Source organism: Alosa pseudoharengus, unplaced genomic scaffold (assembly GCF_046254945.1).
Source record: "Alosa pseudoharengus isolate Yale_2024_CS ecotype anadromous, Long Island Sound unplaced genomic scaffold, YU_APseudo_1.1 YU_APseudo_1.1_scf_14, whole genome shotgun sequence".
In the NCBI taxonomy this organism is placed as follows: domain Eukaryota; kingdom Metazoa; phylum Chordata; class Actinopteri; order Clupeiformes; family Clupeidae; genus Alosa; species Alosa pseudoharengus.
Genome location: NW_027468609.1, coordinates 35,540,016 through 35,555,015, shown reverse-complemented (window position 1 = coordinate 35,555,015; position 15,000 = coordinate 35,540,016). Strand labels below are relative to the sequence as shown.

The following is a 15,000-nucleotide window of genomic DNA, read 5'->3' as shown; positions in this document are numbered from 1 at the left end:
AGAGCGATGAGGGACAGGTGGGGCTCGAGAATGCCCCCTTGATCAAAGTGGGGAATGAAAGAAAACGTTTGAGAACCACTGCTCTAAGGAGTGACTCAAAAAGTAGCTGTCTCACTCCCAGGGTACTAAGCTACACAATAACATAAAATTGGTTGTCTATCTCATTGGTTCCTTATACCTTATATAGCTTAGGAAAGCTAACAGCTTTCTATAGGATCTAGTTTGTTAACTACCACAGTCACGAGTGGGTCGCGATAGTCTGTCATTTTTAAAAAGTGGGTCCCCAGAAAAAAAGTTTGAGAAACACTGCTGTAGCCTGTGGCTTAGATGTAGAATTGGGAATATGCGTGTGTTTGTGACTGTAGCCTGTTGCTTAGATGTAGAATTGGGAATAGGCGTGTGTTTGTGACTGTAGCCTGTGGCTTAGATGTAGAATTGGGAATATGCGTGTGTTTGTGACTGTAGCCTGTGGCCTAGATGTAGAATTGGGAATATGCGTGTGTGTTTGTGACTGTAGCCTGTGGCCTAGATGTAGAATTGGGAATATGTGTTTGTGACTGTAGCCTGTTGCTTAGATGTAGAATTGGGAATAGGCGTGTGTTTGTGACTGTAGCCTGTGGCCTAGATGTAGAATTGGGAATATGCGTGCGTTTGTGACTATAGCCTGTGGCCTAGATGTAGAATTGGGAATATGCGTGCGTTTGTGACTGTAGCCTGTGGCCTAGATGTAGAATTGGGAATATGCGTGCGTTTGTGACTGTAGCCTGTGGCCTAGATCTAGAATTGGGAATATGCGTGCGTTTGTGACTGTAGCCTGTGGCCTAGATGTAGAATTGGGAATATGCGTGCGTTTGTGACTGTAGCCTGTGGCCTAGATGTAGAATTGGGAATATGCGTGCGTTTGTGACTGTAGCCTGTGGCCTAGATGTAGAATTGGGAATATGCGTGCGTTTGTGACTGTAGCCTGTGGCCTAGATGTAGAATTGGGAATATGCGTGCGTTTGTGACTAGCCTGTGGCCTAGATGTAGAATTGGGAATATGCGTGCGTTTGTGACTAGCCTGTGGCCTAGATGTAGAATTGGGAATATGCGTGCGTTTGTGACTGTAGCCTGTGGCCTAGATGTAGAATTGGGAATATGCGTGCGTTTGTGACTGTAGTGTGTGGCCTAGATGTAGAATTGGGAATATGTGTGTGTTTGTGACTGTAGTGTGTGGCCTAGATGTAGAATTGGGAATATGTGTTTGTGACTGTAGCCTGTGGCCTAGATGTAGAATTGGGAATATGTGTTTGTGACTGTAGCCTGTGGCCTAGATGTAGAATTGGGAATATGTGTTTGTGACTGTAGCCTGTGGCCTAGATGTAGAATTGGGAATATGTGTTTGTGACTGTAGCCTGTGGCCTAGATGTAGAATTGGGAATATGTGTTTGTGACTGTAGCCTGTGGCCTAGATGTAGAATTGGGAATATGTGTTTGTGACTGTAGCCTGTGGCCTAGATGTAGAATTGGGAATATGTGTTTGTGACTGTAGCCTGTGGCCTGTGTTGTCAGTGAGCTGGGCGCAGCGCCCCCCCTGCTGCCCTCTCTGTCTCTGATGCTGGAGTCGGTGCTGCAGGCGGACCCCAGACTCATGGAGAGGACCAAGGCCAAGCTCTTCTCCTGCCTCCTCTCCACTCTGCAGATCCAGGGCCTCAACGGTACACACCACACCACTCATGTCATGTGCCACTGAGTTTTACTGTGTGTGTCTGTGTCTGTGTCTGTGTCTGTGTCTGTGTCTGTGTCTGTGTCTGTGTGTGTGTGTGTGTGTGTGTGTGTGTGTGTGTCTCTGTGTGTGTGTGTCTCTCTCTGTGTGCACAATTACGTATTTTCACACTCTTGAGAAGCTGGTGTCATCTCTACTTATACTGTAATTTGTGTGCACTTTTTTTGTATAGCATAACTGGCTCTAAACACAGTTTGGATGCTGTGGTATTGTACTCTGTATTTGCCGATCCAAATAAAATATTTAAATGTGTGTGTGTGTGTGTGTCTGTTGCTAGGTGGAGAGATGTCCCAGCTGCCCCAGTTGCTGCTGTGTGTGTGCGAGACTATCCAGGATGAGGCGCTGGCTTTGATTGACAGCACACGTCACATGACCCAGATTGCTGAGGTGCAGGAGGACTCCATGGAGACAGACGCGCCGCGCAATCTCCAGACAGACCAAAGGGACGGGGTGAGTTCAGCGTCCGGTCAGGGTTGTCCTCCACGGCCGCCAGGTTCTCTGGAGGCTCCGGTTACTCACCTCTGCCTCATGATGCTCGATGTTGTTTCCACAGCTGCAGTCATCTCAATGCTTAGCCCTAACGTCACACTGGCAAAGGCTTTAAGCGTGGTCTCAGTCATCATTTTAACTTTAACAACATCATGTCACTAGTCACACAGTGTATGCACTGGCAGAACCATCAAGCACCAGAGACACATTTCAACTTGAACAACAACATTATGTCACCAGGCCTTTTGTGGTCTTTGAAACCATCATAGTTCTCTAGAAGAACCCAGCGTTATTTAGCCACTGTAGTTAGCTAAGTAGGTTGCTATCAGAACATCACAATATAAGCCTTGACAACCAAGGACATGCCTTCAGAGCTGAATCTAAATGCCAGTGTGATGATGCCATTAGGCATAAGATCTATTGGGTATTTGAAACGGAAGTGTGCATAGCCCTGTGAAGGATAAGTGTGTTAAAAAAAACAAGCAGAAGTACTTTAGCTTTTCCAAGCTGCTATCTTTTCAATTCTTTTTTTCTCTTTCTGTGTCTCTCCCTCTCTCCCTCCCTCTCTCCCTCCCTCCCTCAGGTGTGTGTGTTGGCTCTGCACCTGTGTAAGGAGCTGTGTCTGGCGGACGAAGACGGGGAGCAGTGGCTGCTGGTGGTGCGGAAGCTTCCGGTGCTGCCCTCGGTGCTCAGCGCCCTGGAGCTCAGCCTGCGCTCCAAGAAGAACCTCTACTTCACCGAGAGCGCCCTGCACCTGCTGCTCACGCTCGTCAGGACGCCACAGGTGTGGACACACACACACACACACACACACACACACACACACACACACACACACACACCATCCTCTCTCTTTCTCTCTCTCTCTCTCTCTCTCTCTGTCTCTCTCTGCACTTACACACACACACACACATTCACTTATACTGCACATACACACACTCATTTATATTGCACACACACACACTCACTCGTTTTGCACTCACGCTCACTTTGATTAAAAACATCTGTGAAATGAGTAAATATGAATGTTGAAGTGTGTTTTGCTCCTTTGTCCTGCAGGGGGCAGCAGCAGTTGCAGGAGCTGGAGTTCTGCAGAGCATCTGCCTGCCTCTGCTCAGCGTGTATGAGGGACCAACCAACGGATCATCTCAGGTACACACGCACACACACACACACGCACACACAGATGCACACGTAAAGTAAAATTATGTAAGTGAAATATCTTTAGGAACTTTGTAACTTTGGAAACTTTTGATTGATTTGCTTGATTCCTATCTTGAAATTGGGTAGTTGTAGCCCAGCACTGCCCATATACTAAAGGTTAGACTGGAGCTGATAGTGAGGATTACTTTGATATGAATTAATGCTGTTGAAAGACTTGCCATTCATAAAGACCTTTGGTAAAGCCTGTTGTCTGTTGGTGCTGAAGAAAAGGTCACTCTCTCTTGCAGGCATTCTCGCGGCGTGCCCAGGATGCCCCATGCTGGCCTGGCGTCTACAGGCTGTGTGTGTGTCTGATGGAGTCCCTGCTCAAGACGCTCCGCTACAGCTTCATCAATGAGGCCCTCGACTTTGTAGGGGTGCACCAGGAACGCATTCTACAGGTGTGTGTGTGTGTGTGTAAGCACAAGAACTAAAGGTTCTTAGTCACATGAATGAAATTATGCCATACATGTAAGAATGTGTGTCTATCTGTGGTGTTTACTCACCATGTTGTTAGCCCCTGAGATGTGACAGGAAATGTTCTGTAAGTGTAAACGTTTGTGTGCTATTGTGCACTGGTATGTTTGCGTAGCTCTGCTATTTTCGGCTAAAATACTGGTAGACTTTTTTGATTTTGTAAAAGTTACCAAGACATGGATACTGCATTATCTGTTATTGCAAACAAATCATAGCCTATTGTTTACGGTGATTTCTGAGGCATCTGCCATCAGTGCACTAGTCTCCAACATATGTAGTAGGCTATGCTGTATCTACAGAGAACTAAAAATGTGAGTGCACCTTCCAACACAGCACTTCCTCAACGAAAAGTATCCAACAGTGGGCAAGTGTTTTCTGAGGGCTAATAAGTTAATAATATACAGCTCTTCACAATGCTAGTAGAACGCTCCATTGACAATGTCTAGAATTATGGTCAGAAAAATGTATCAAGAAGTTTGAAAATTTGAGTATGGAAAAAGTATGGAATTTTGAAATGGAAAATGTGTAGGAACCCTTATAAAAACTGGCTTTAAACGTGTGTGTGTGTGTACGCTAATGTGCACGTGTGTGTTTGTAGTGTTTAAACGCAGTGCGGACGGTACAGTCTCTGGCGTGTCTGGACGAGGCCGACCACACCGTGGGCTTCCTGCTGCAGCTCTCCGTCTTCACCAAAGAGTGGCAGTTCCACCTGCCCCAGCTGCTCAGGGACATCCAGGTACACACTAGTGTTGCACGGTGTATCGATACTAAAAAGGTATCGCGATGCCTTCACGTAAAAAACGATACGATTTCAGACGTTTTTAGAATCGATACTTTATTAAAAATAATAACGTTCTGTGTCTGTGTCAACTGCTGCTCCCACTGCTCCTTGCACGCATCTAGGCAAGTGGGCGTGTCAAGCAGGCAGCTCTGAGTGAGTGAGTGCGCAGCCAACGTCAACATAGTTCTTTGCCGACAGTTCTAGGCCTTGTGAATAAAACAAAAGGTGTGCTATTTCTATTTCGGATACATCGCGTGAAGGCAAGCCATCAGGTACACAAAGTCATTTAAAAGCAGTAGGCTACGCATGGAACTTGGCTAAACACCTCGCAGATATATCCCAACATTTTTAAAGAGTTCAAAGAACGACAGGTTAACGAATATGCTATAGAAAACACGACTACATGGTTAGTGCCAAGTTCTTCTCTTATGTTTTAGTCTAGCCTAAGTGAAACGAGTATGGTTCTCTGGGATAAAGCGAACCTTCCTTCATCAATGAATTTTGACGAGACAGAGCTGTAATCATTTTGACGAGACATAACGAGCTGTAATCAAGGGTGCTAACGCGATGAAAGCGCAATGTTCACGCCAGAATAACATTACCATAACTTGTAAACGATCTATTTCATGTTCGGTCAGTAGCAGCCTACTACTGGTAATATTTGTCATGGCATGTAGACTGCAATTTGTTCAATAATTATTGCCCAGATGTAGGATAGGCTACCCGAAATGCGCTAATTAAAGCCCACAGCATAACACCACCAAAGCGTGTTGAGTCCTAATAATAATAGCGGCTTATTGTTACAGTACGTGGTAGCAAATCATGTTATCAAAGAAATAGACGTAATGTAGGAATGCACACAGATATATTGCAACAGGTAATGGTGTAGGCCTATCTGACGAAGACCCGAGTGGTTGGAACGTCGTACTTGTACACTGGGCACAAAGAAGACTATCCTCACATTTTCCCCTTTGCAACTGTCAAAGAAATCCCATGAACACGGGAAGGCCTAGGGTAGCCTATACTGTACATCAGATGGCCTAAAGATTAGGCCCCTCTGCATAGCATTCAGTGATTTGCATGCAGTCATTTTAACACTGACCTTGATCGATCTAGCCTAGTTTGGCTATTTAAAGCTACTTTATTGCCACAACACAATGTAAATGAACTATAACAAACAATAAAGGACTTAATCACACAAAGTAGGCCTACTATTTTACTGACTATAAAAAAATAATAATTATGTAGGAAGTTTAGAACCCAGAATTGACCTACACACTACAAAAGTGCACCAAATTCAACACAAATGACTCAATACACTTGGAGGAGGTATGAGTCCTTTCTTCTCCAGATATCTTAGGATTTCGCCGTTTTAGTATCGAGCATCGTGATATTTATGGCAGGTATCGTATCGAAGTCATAATTTTGGTATCGTGACAAGACTAGTACACACACACACACACATTCCTGGCTTCACATTATCTCCTGAGCCTCTCCACCCATTTTGGAAGACAGTCTGGGATGTTTAATCTGACCGATTGCTCACTCATTGTGTATGTGCGTCTCTGCAGGTCAATCTGTGTTACCTGTGTCAGACGTGTACATACCTCCTACATAGCAAGAAGATGCTGCAGCACTACCTCCAGGTATGAGAACTTGATCACACCACATGAGACGCGTGCGCACACACACACACACACACACACACACACACACACTGGGACACCTGTGTGCACACACACAACACAAAATGAATGATTGACAGTTCACAACAATCTGTCCCTTTTGAACTCAGCTCTGCCGTCTACCAAGGCTTTGAGCCACAAACGAAAACCAGAAACGATTGCTAGAAACAAAAACAAACCAGAAACTTTTTTTTTTAATGTTCTGGAACAGAAACGTGTCTGAAATAATGGTAACTGGTTCATAATGTTATTTTTTTGTTGTTCTTTTATTATTACAACGATTAAAATATGTTCTGCTTGATAACTGGTGCAGAGTTTGCGCGTGTCTGGATAGTGGACTTGCTGGCTGCAGACTGAACTATCCTTAAAGTAAAATGTGTCTCCCTCTCTATTTGCAACCAGAGGAGGTAAATATTGAGTCCATCATGTAAACTACAACTAATGTTGAAAATTGCTAGCTAGCTTCATGCTAATGTGACCTGTAGCCAATAGCATAGACTATATGGCCTATAGCTATTAGCAAGCGTTAACTGCAGCTTTAAAATTACATAGTTTCTCCTTTAAACTTTTGTGCTTAGATGGGAAGGCATCTAGAAAATCCAATGCGGCAGCATTTTTTGTTTGACCCTGAAACCAAACAAGTCTATACAAAATAAATAGATAGGCTGGACATTTTTATGCCATCCGAATATTGTCATGGCACATTATTAACCATTTTTTTATTTGGTTCTAACCGGTTCGAGAACAGTCACTTTAAGGTGGAATGTAAAACCGGAAACGTTAAAATACTGATTCTGCTCGGAACAAACCGAATGGAAAAACATTCTGGTCTCTACCCTATGCTGTATTTCCTGATTGCTGTGATGTTCGCTGTCTGATTAATCCTGGGCCGTTTATTTTCTGCTCCGTGTCGTCCTTGGCCAGGCTAAGAACGGCGAGGCTCTTCCCCCGGGGCCTCTGCCCGTGGCGCGGCCTCAGCGAGCGGGGCCGGCCGCCTCCAAAGGCTTGTCGACGCCGGACGAGCGTGAGGAGATGGAGCAGAAGGCTGTGCAGGCGGTGCAGTGTAGCCTGCTCAAGATCCTTAGCAAGACCCTCAACACGCTGCAGCACTTCACCCCCGACTGCTGCCAGATACTCCTCGACCAGGTACACACACACACACACACACACACACACACACACACACACACACACTCAGCTAGGCAATGGTATTCTCATAGGGTACAAGCTCAAAAGAAAACTCTATTTTCGAACACACACACACACACACACACACACACACACAAAGACACTAGACTAATATTCACATTTGCAGAATCAGGAACATACACAGCAAGATCAGGAATAAACACTTACACACATGTATAAACTTGAAATGTTTCTGTTGTGTTCTGGTGTATTTCTAGTGCATGGATCTGGCGGAGTACAGGACTCTGTTTGTGTTGAGCTTCTCTCCAGCGCTGGACTCTGACTCTGCACCATCCTTTGGAACCCTATTGGCCTCCATTAACGTGGCGCTCAACATGCTGGGAGAGGTACACACACACACACACACCCTCTACATGTAGTGTGACCATGAAGCTTCTGCAGACGTGCATAACTATTTCTGGATGTGTGCGTAGGTGGAGAAGAAGAAGGAGCCAGCATCAGCAGTCTCCTCGGAGGAAACCCAAGCCCTCAAGTAAGAGAACCACACACACCGAGGCCAGAGAGGAGAAAACCTCCACTCCCTAAAGAGCCACTGTGGACCTAACACCACCTCTCTCTCTCTCTCTCTCTCTCTCTCTCTCTCTCTCTCTCTCTCTCTCTCTCTCTCTCTCTCTCTCTCTCTCTCCCCTCATTCTGTCTCTCTCTCTCTCTCTCTCTCTCTCCTCATTCTCTCTCTCTCTCTCCTCATTCTCTCTCCCCTCATTCTGTCTCTCTCTCTCTCTCCTCATTCTCTCTCTCTCTCTCATTCTCTCTCCTTATTCTATCTCTCCTCATTCTGTCTCTCTCTCTCTCTCTCTCTCTCTCTCTCTCTCTCTCTCTCTCTCTCTCTCTCTCTGTCTCCTCATTCTGTCTGTCTCTGTCTCTCGCTCCCGCAGGTCCCTGCTGATGTTCACGATGGAGAACAGTGTGTGTGTGCTCATCTCTCAGGCCGTGCGTTGTCTGAAGGACTCGACTGTGCCACCCAGGGACAAGCAGAGGCTCAAGCAGGAGCTCAGCTCTGAACTGGTACAAACACCAGCCACCGCCGCACTTGAGCTCAGCGCACACACGCTCCTGTTTCAGTCCACTCATTGTGCTCCAGTATGGTTCAAAAGGAGGCCTTATAATGATCCTGTTTAGGAACTTCTGATGAAGCATGCTTTGCAAAAGCAATCTGTACATATTTTTGTTCTCAGAACAGCATGTAAAATTGTAACACAGTGAACTCAAGAAATATTCTAGCTTCTAGCTTCCAGCGTTAGATTTCGCTCAACATTCAACCAGCTGTGCACAGTCTGAGATTAGTGCTGGTTGTGATGATGTAAGTGAATACCAGGAATGCTTCTACACATGCTGATAACTGCTGATACACATGCTCTCTCTCTCTCTCTCTCTCTTTCTCTCCCCCTCTCCCTCCTCCTACAGAGCACGCTCTTCTCCTCCCTCTCCCGTTTCTTCCGCCGGGGCTCCCCCTCCTCTCCGGCCGGTGGCCTGCTGCCCTCGCCCCAGACCAAGCCGCCCGCCCCCGGCCTCAAGGGCCCCGCCGAGGGCCAGGAGCCTCTGGTGCAGCTGGTGCAGGCCTTCCTGCGCCACATCCAGCGCTAGCAACGACCACGGCCACCACCTCCTCCCCCGCGCTGCACGCTGGGGTTAAAACGACCACCCTCGACCAACACCACAAACCCCTCTCCGAGTCATCCATACAGCCCAGCAGTCACCTGAGAGTCATCTTACCAAGTCGCTCATTCACCCGCTACAGTCTCTGTGTAGTCGGGAATTTTGTGCTTTGGCTATGGAGGGATTCATATCCTAGAGAATGGAATGGACGAATGGGTCAGTCAGTCAGTGTGGCCCGGCCTAGTTTTTTTTGGTGCCAAAGCGCATGTGTTTTTCTTAGTACTGTGTGTGTGTGTGTGTGTGTGTGTGTGTGTGTGTGTGTGTGTGTGTGTGTGTGTGTGTGTGTGTGTGTGTGTGTGTGTGTGTGTGTGTGTGTGTGTGGTACACAGACCAAGATCACTCAGTCTCTGAGTTCAAAAAGCCTCCGTGTGGATATGTAAGGGATTTTTGTTTTTACACTTAGACACAATGTTCACAACCTTTTCTCAGTCACACCGTTGTCTTTGGCATGCCTAGTTTTATAGGCTGCATCCAACACCGTTTGTATCCTCAGTACCCATTACCGTTTGACATGACCAGTCAGGAAAGACTATGAGAAGTTACCTGTACTCGAGACATGTTCTGATGTAAATTGTGAGAGGGGGAAGTTGGCATGGCTCGACAGTACTGTGTTACTGTTTATGTCTTTTTGTGTGTTTGTCTTTCATGAATTCATCATTTTCTATAATTTCTCTAAAACACATGTACAACCATCACCTGGTGATGTTCTGCCTATACTCCAAGTATTTTTGTCTTTATCTATCATGTGTGTGTGTGTATGTGTGTGTGTTGATGGAAAGTTGAAGCTAAAAGAATGATACTAAGCATGATGTTGACCCTCAAAAAGAAGAAACCGTTTTTTTGTTACAGTATGTTTGTAAAAAAAAAAAATAAACAATTTTTATAGAGCAGTAACCAGACTAAAACCAGACTTGAATCTTCATTCACTGAAACAGAAAATGGAAGCAACTTGAATACAATGCAGCAGCTCTTGCTGTGATCTGTGCAGCTCCATCCATCCTGTTTACATGGAGTTCATGTGTGGTTTTTGTTGTCGTTTTACCCATATTTGGATAGGCCGGTGGAGCAAGATGGGAAATGTGTAGGAGAGACAGATAGGGAAGGCCATCGAGAAATGAGTGCAGGTCAGATCTGAGCCCAGGTCCCTGTGAACACAGCTCATCCCCAAGCACATGTGCAAAGATACGAAATGTCTTCAGCAATTAGAGAGCTGATCTTGTGAGAATTATGTTTAAATCAAGATAAAACTGAATAATTGTCATGTAAAGGAGCTTTTACTGTAACTTGCCAGGAATGTTTTTTCCTCCATAAATTCATAATCAAGGACATGATCAAAACAAAAAAATGTTATTCCATGATTTCATGTACAACTGTCACCAGGATAAAGTATTGTCAGCTCCAATAGATGGCGCACTTTCATCAGAATGTATTTAATCTTGTGATAGTGCCGTCGTGCAGTTTCATTTCCAGTGGCTCACCACTTGTGGTGGTCTGGTGGTTAGTAAAATTTACAGCCTACCAGCAGGACAACTTACAAATGATAACATTATAAAGCCAGTTTAACACACACCATTTATTTAACACAAAGATTACAGAAATACAAAAACAGCATTAATTCAGCATTGGAAATTGTTGGTGTATGTGTGCACACGCTTTATTCTGCCCCCTCCGTTGACACTGCGGCCACGGCAGTGACATAATATGGGCCCTCCCTCAGATACGTCCTGAGACGAAGTGCATTGTGGGAGCCGAGCACTTCCTGGGTAGTGGGCGAGCTTGCCAGCGCCCCCACCAGCTCAAACTTGGCATCCTTTGCCTCCTTGGTCATCCCTGACGACCGGTCCACAATCCACTCCAGGAAGCCTGGAGTCTGAATCATCATCTTCTGGCCCCAAGCCTGAGTCGCTATGGCCTGAGTTTCACACACAAACAAACACTTAAGAACTGAATTACAGCTTGTAAGTGCCCTTTCCTTTGAAACATGCACTCAGATTACGGGAACACTGCCTGACTTTTCTAACAAAAAGAACACCTATCCATAAATCTATCAGATGGTAGATAAAACAACCTTAACCAAAGAAATAATAAATTTTATGGCTGAATGAGTTTGGGAAGTAGAGTATATACTCTTGTGCGTTATCTCTCTTCTCACACACAAACACACTCACAGTGAAGACCCGTAGGGCGCCACAGTGTAGCTCAGGGAATGGCTGTGTGCTGATGTTGCGGAACGTTTCCAGCGGCTGAGAACTTATAGCGCAGAACCAAGTCTCAGATAGAACGCACAGATCTTCCGTCTGCTCCTCTGCCTGGAACACATCAGTCATGCACAAGGTCAACGTAAAGAAATACGCTTCTGTCAGACCATGTTCATCTACCACATAGACACACATTCCTTCAGGAATGATCACAAACACACACACATACTTACAGGAAGCGAGAGGAGGAGTCCAATGGCATCCAGGCAGCGCACCCGTATATCTGTTGGCCCATCTTTAGCAATCTGACTCATTTTTTCCCACACAGCTTTGAACCTCTCCCCTGCACAGACACACACAACATTTTTGACCCAGGTTCAAAATGTAATTGTACACTATCTGAATAAGAAAAATATTCTGCAGCTGGCCTATATGCATTGCCCAAAAAAACATGGAACAACACAGATCTGTACACATGTGCACATCCTCAATTACAAGTCACCCCTTCCCCACTCCTGACACATACCTGTTTTATGTAGGACCTGCTTGCCCTCCACAGTGGCCCCCAGGGCTCCGATTGTGTCCATGGCGACAGTGGTCTGTGTGGGATCTTGCCCCAGCAGCATGTCGAACACAGTGCTGAGGAAGGCTGGGTAGCACTCACACACCTGCTGAGGGCCCTCCAGCAGAGCCAGCTTCCCAAAGAACTTCACCAGGCCTGATACACACACACACACACACACACACACACACACACACACACAAAACCTACATATAAAGACCAACCCTAAAATACAGGAATGCACAATATGAAGCTCACATGATGCCAGCTTTCAAACACCCAACTATTGACATAAACAAAGCAGAGACATAAAAAAGTTCCTCAGAAACATTACTGTTCATCAGTTATGACCTCCCCCTCCTCTCTCACTCACTCACTCACTCACTCACTCTCTCTCTCTCTCTCTCTCACTCACTCACTCACTCACTCACTCACTCACTCACTCACTCACTCACTCACTCACTCACTCACTCACTCACTCACTCACTCACTCACTCACTCTCTCACTCTCTCACTCTCTCACTCTCTCACTCTCTCACTCACACACTCACACACTCACACACTCACACATACATACACATACACAGTGTAAGTCTGACCTGGCAAGTAGAGGCTGCTGAAGGGTTCGGACTCGGCACCAATGACCATGTTGGAGATATGCTCCATGGTGCCCTGCTGGGCCAAGTGCTGGCGGCCATGCTGGCTCTCAGCCAGACGCGTCACCATCTCTATCGCCGTGGCCCTTAAGAGGGGGGGAGGGTTAGAGATGCCAACGTGAGCATGAAGACAGAAATGAACAGACATTTGGAAAACAATTGTTCACATACCAGGGTAGCCGCAGGGTTTCCATTGAGCTTATGCTATTTTGTGCTACTTGTGCATAAATATGCATATATGTATGTGTGTGTGTGTGTGTGTGTCTGTTTTTCTGTGTGCTGTTACCTAACCAGGATGTCATCACCAGTCATCTCCTCCAGCAGCTGGGAGATGAAACCACTGCTGGCACAATAACCCAGAGAGACAGCTGATACAGAAGACACATCCACCACTAACTACAGAGAGAGGATGAGAGAGGGAAGACAGTCAAAACACTGTGAAATGAGTACATTACAGTAACTGACTAAGGAAACAAAGAGGCTAACAAACCTCATAGACTCTGTATCGGACGATGTCACTGAAGGCCATGACGTCTTTCAGCTCTTTAAGGTGAGCGCGGAACAGAGCGTCGAGCCCAGGCTTACACTGAGCCAGCTTTGTCAAAGCAGAGATGGCCTAACACACACACACACACACACACAAACAGTTACAAGTTCAACAGTCTGTACAAATTGAACACACATACCTGATGGATATTATTCGTACACATGATTCAGCATGTAAGTGACTGCATATGTGAAAGAGAGAGGTGAGCTTCAGTTCCTGTCTGTACCTCTTTAGCAACAGAGATCTTCTCAGCAGCAATGCACTGGATGATTTTTTTCAGGATCTCCTCACAGGCCAGCACCTGGGTCAGAGCCTCACCATTCTGCACTACCCGGGCCATCTAAGGAAACATATATTTTATTATTCTGTTCCTAACTTGTGTATGTATGTAATTATCCATACGTTTATCTATATGTGTGTGTAAACTATTTATGTGCACCTGTGTAAGAGTGAGAATCTTGACGCTATCGTCCGGATGCTGCAGGCCGCTCTCGAGCGCAGACTTCCTCGCGTGAAACAAGAGGGCGGGATCTTGGGCCTGCAGGATGCGCCCCAAAACTTCAACACAGATCTCTATCTGCTCCCTGTGAGGTAGTCAAACACAGAACGCCATAATTTCTCTGAGACGTCCCCCCAGATTTGTGCATGGACAAGAAAAAATACGACTCCTCAAAACCAGATCCGCCCACAAGTCAGAGGATCTAGGGTGCCATGTTTTTGGTAAGTGAAAGCTCGCCAGCGGCATCCCTAGTGTCACTTTCCTTTCCGCTACTGATTGTATTGGTCACATTAAATCCATTTCCAAAAATTCCAATGAACTTATCCTCAAACGTGTGGTGGTGAGCACAATATGTTACCAATACCAATATTTACTGGCCTCAGTCAGCGCAAAAGCGCTAGCTCTAGTAGGCTACTGCTAGGTAAATTTGTTTTCTCTTTCCTATAATTTATCTTTAATTAGTTACATAAGTCTGGGAAAAGACAAATATGTAACATTAGACCCAGAGTTAACAGATAAGTATAATACGCACTGAATAATATGTAGCCTAACGTCATCTCTGGCACAGTGTAAACTGACAAGAATCCACATTCAGTGTTATTTGACAGAAGCCAAAACTTGCATGGAATGATCATCTGACTCAGCACTATCCAGTGCTTAAAAACTCACTTGTCCGTGGTGTTGAGAAGCGAAAAAATCACCTCCAACCGAGAGCCGGACCCTACTCCTCGCAAGTTGTTCACAGGAATAGCTAAAACGGCTGTACGGAGGTTTCTGAGACCTTCTAACGGGTCCTCAGATGAGGATATCTCCGTTAACAGACTTTCTATGGACGCCGCCATAATGCTTGAATGTTTGTTATGTTAGGTCTTCGTCACTGGCGGACGAGGAAATACACGCTAAAGCTTATTGAAGCACGTCCAAAAAGCGCAAACTTTGCGCAGCATGTACAATGGACGCACTCTGGTTGAGATAAAATAATTAATTAACATCTAATATTCTGTGGGAACATAGATAGCTTATAGAGGCATGGATGATACAATGTTCAGTATCAGAAACTGAAATAGGTTGGTTTGGAAAATCGTCAGCTAGAAAATTAAATGAATTTTAAGTAGTGCAAGTTTGCCTTTATGGCAGTAGATGGCGCTAGAGAGCGTTGGGCTCATGACAGAATTGTGTTCCAAATCACTATTTCGCTATTGTGCACTATTGAATAACCGCTAAAGATATTTGCTTAAGCCCATTACCATCAAATTCTGCTTGCGCTTTATGG

General features: G+C 45.5%; 2 protein-coding genes across 2 annotated transcripts in view; one reads left to right on the top strand and one right to left on the bottom strand.

Moving 5' to 3' along the window:
* The window catches only part of nup188 (nucleoporin 188), a 23,138-nt gene extending 12,559 nt beyond the window's left edge, over positions 1-10,579 (top strand). Inside the window, exons 33-44 of the mRNA XM_076284836.1 lie at positions 1,552-1,697; positions 2,043-2,215; positions 2,838-3,038; positions 3,314-3,406; positions 3,706-3,858; positions 4,533-4,670; positions 6,287-6,361; positions 7,325-7,546; positions 7,807-7,935; positions 8,023-8,081; positions 8,485-8,614; positions 9,014-10,579. Of these exons, the coding sequence (XP_076140951.1) occupies positions 1,552-1,697; positions 2,043-2,215; positions 2,838-3,038; positions 3,314-3,406; positions 3,706-3,858; positions 4,533-4,670; positions 6,287-6,361; positions 7,325-7,546; positions 7,807-7,935; positions 8,023-8,081; positions 8,485-8,614; positions 9,014-9,193 (1,699 nt within the window). The 3' untranslated portion in view covers positions 9,194-10,579. The remainder of the gene's footprint in view (positions 1-1,551; positions 1,698-2,042; positions 2,216-2,837; positions 3,039-3,313; positions 3,407-3,705; positions 3,859-4,532; positions 4,671-6,286; positions 6,362-7,324; positions 7,547-7,806; positions 7,936-8,022; positions 8,082-8,484; positions 8,615-9,013) is intronic.
* A 239-nt stretch (positions 10,580-10,818) lies between these two features.
* Positions 10,819-14,595, bottom strand: psmd5 (proteasome 26S subunit, non-ATPase 5). The gene is made up of 10 exons (XM_076283365.1): positions 14,397-14,595; positions 13,668-13,812; positions 13,455-13,568; positions 13,172-13,297; positions 12,968-13,077; positions 12,625-12,767; positions 11,990-12,181; positions 11,697-11,806; positions 11,434-11,574; positions 10,819-11,177 (listed from the first exon to the last, which is right to left on the bottom strand). The coding sequence occupies exons 1-10, from the start codon at positions 14,567-14,569 to the stop codon at positions 10,920-10,922; spliced, it is 1,512 nt and encodes a 503-aa protein (XP_076139480.1). The 5' UTR covers positions 14,570-14,595; the 3' UTR covers positions 10,819-10,919.
* Positions 14,596-15,000: the final 405 nt, after the last annotated feature.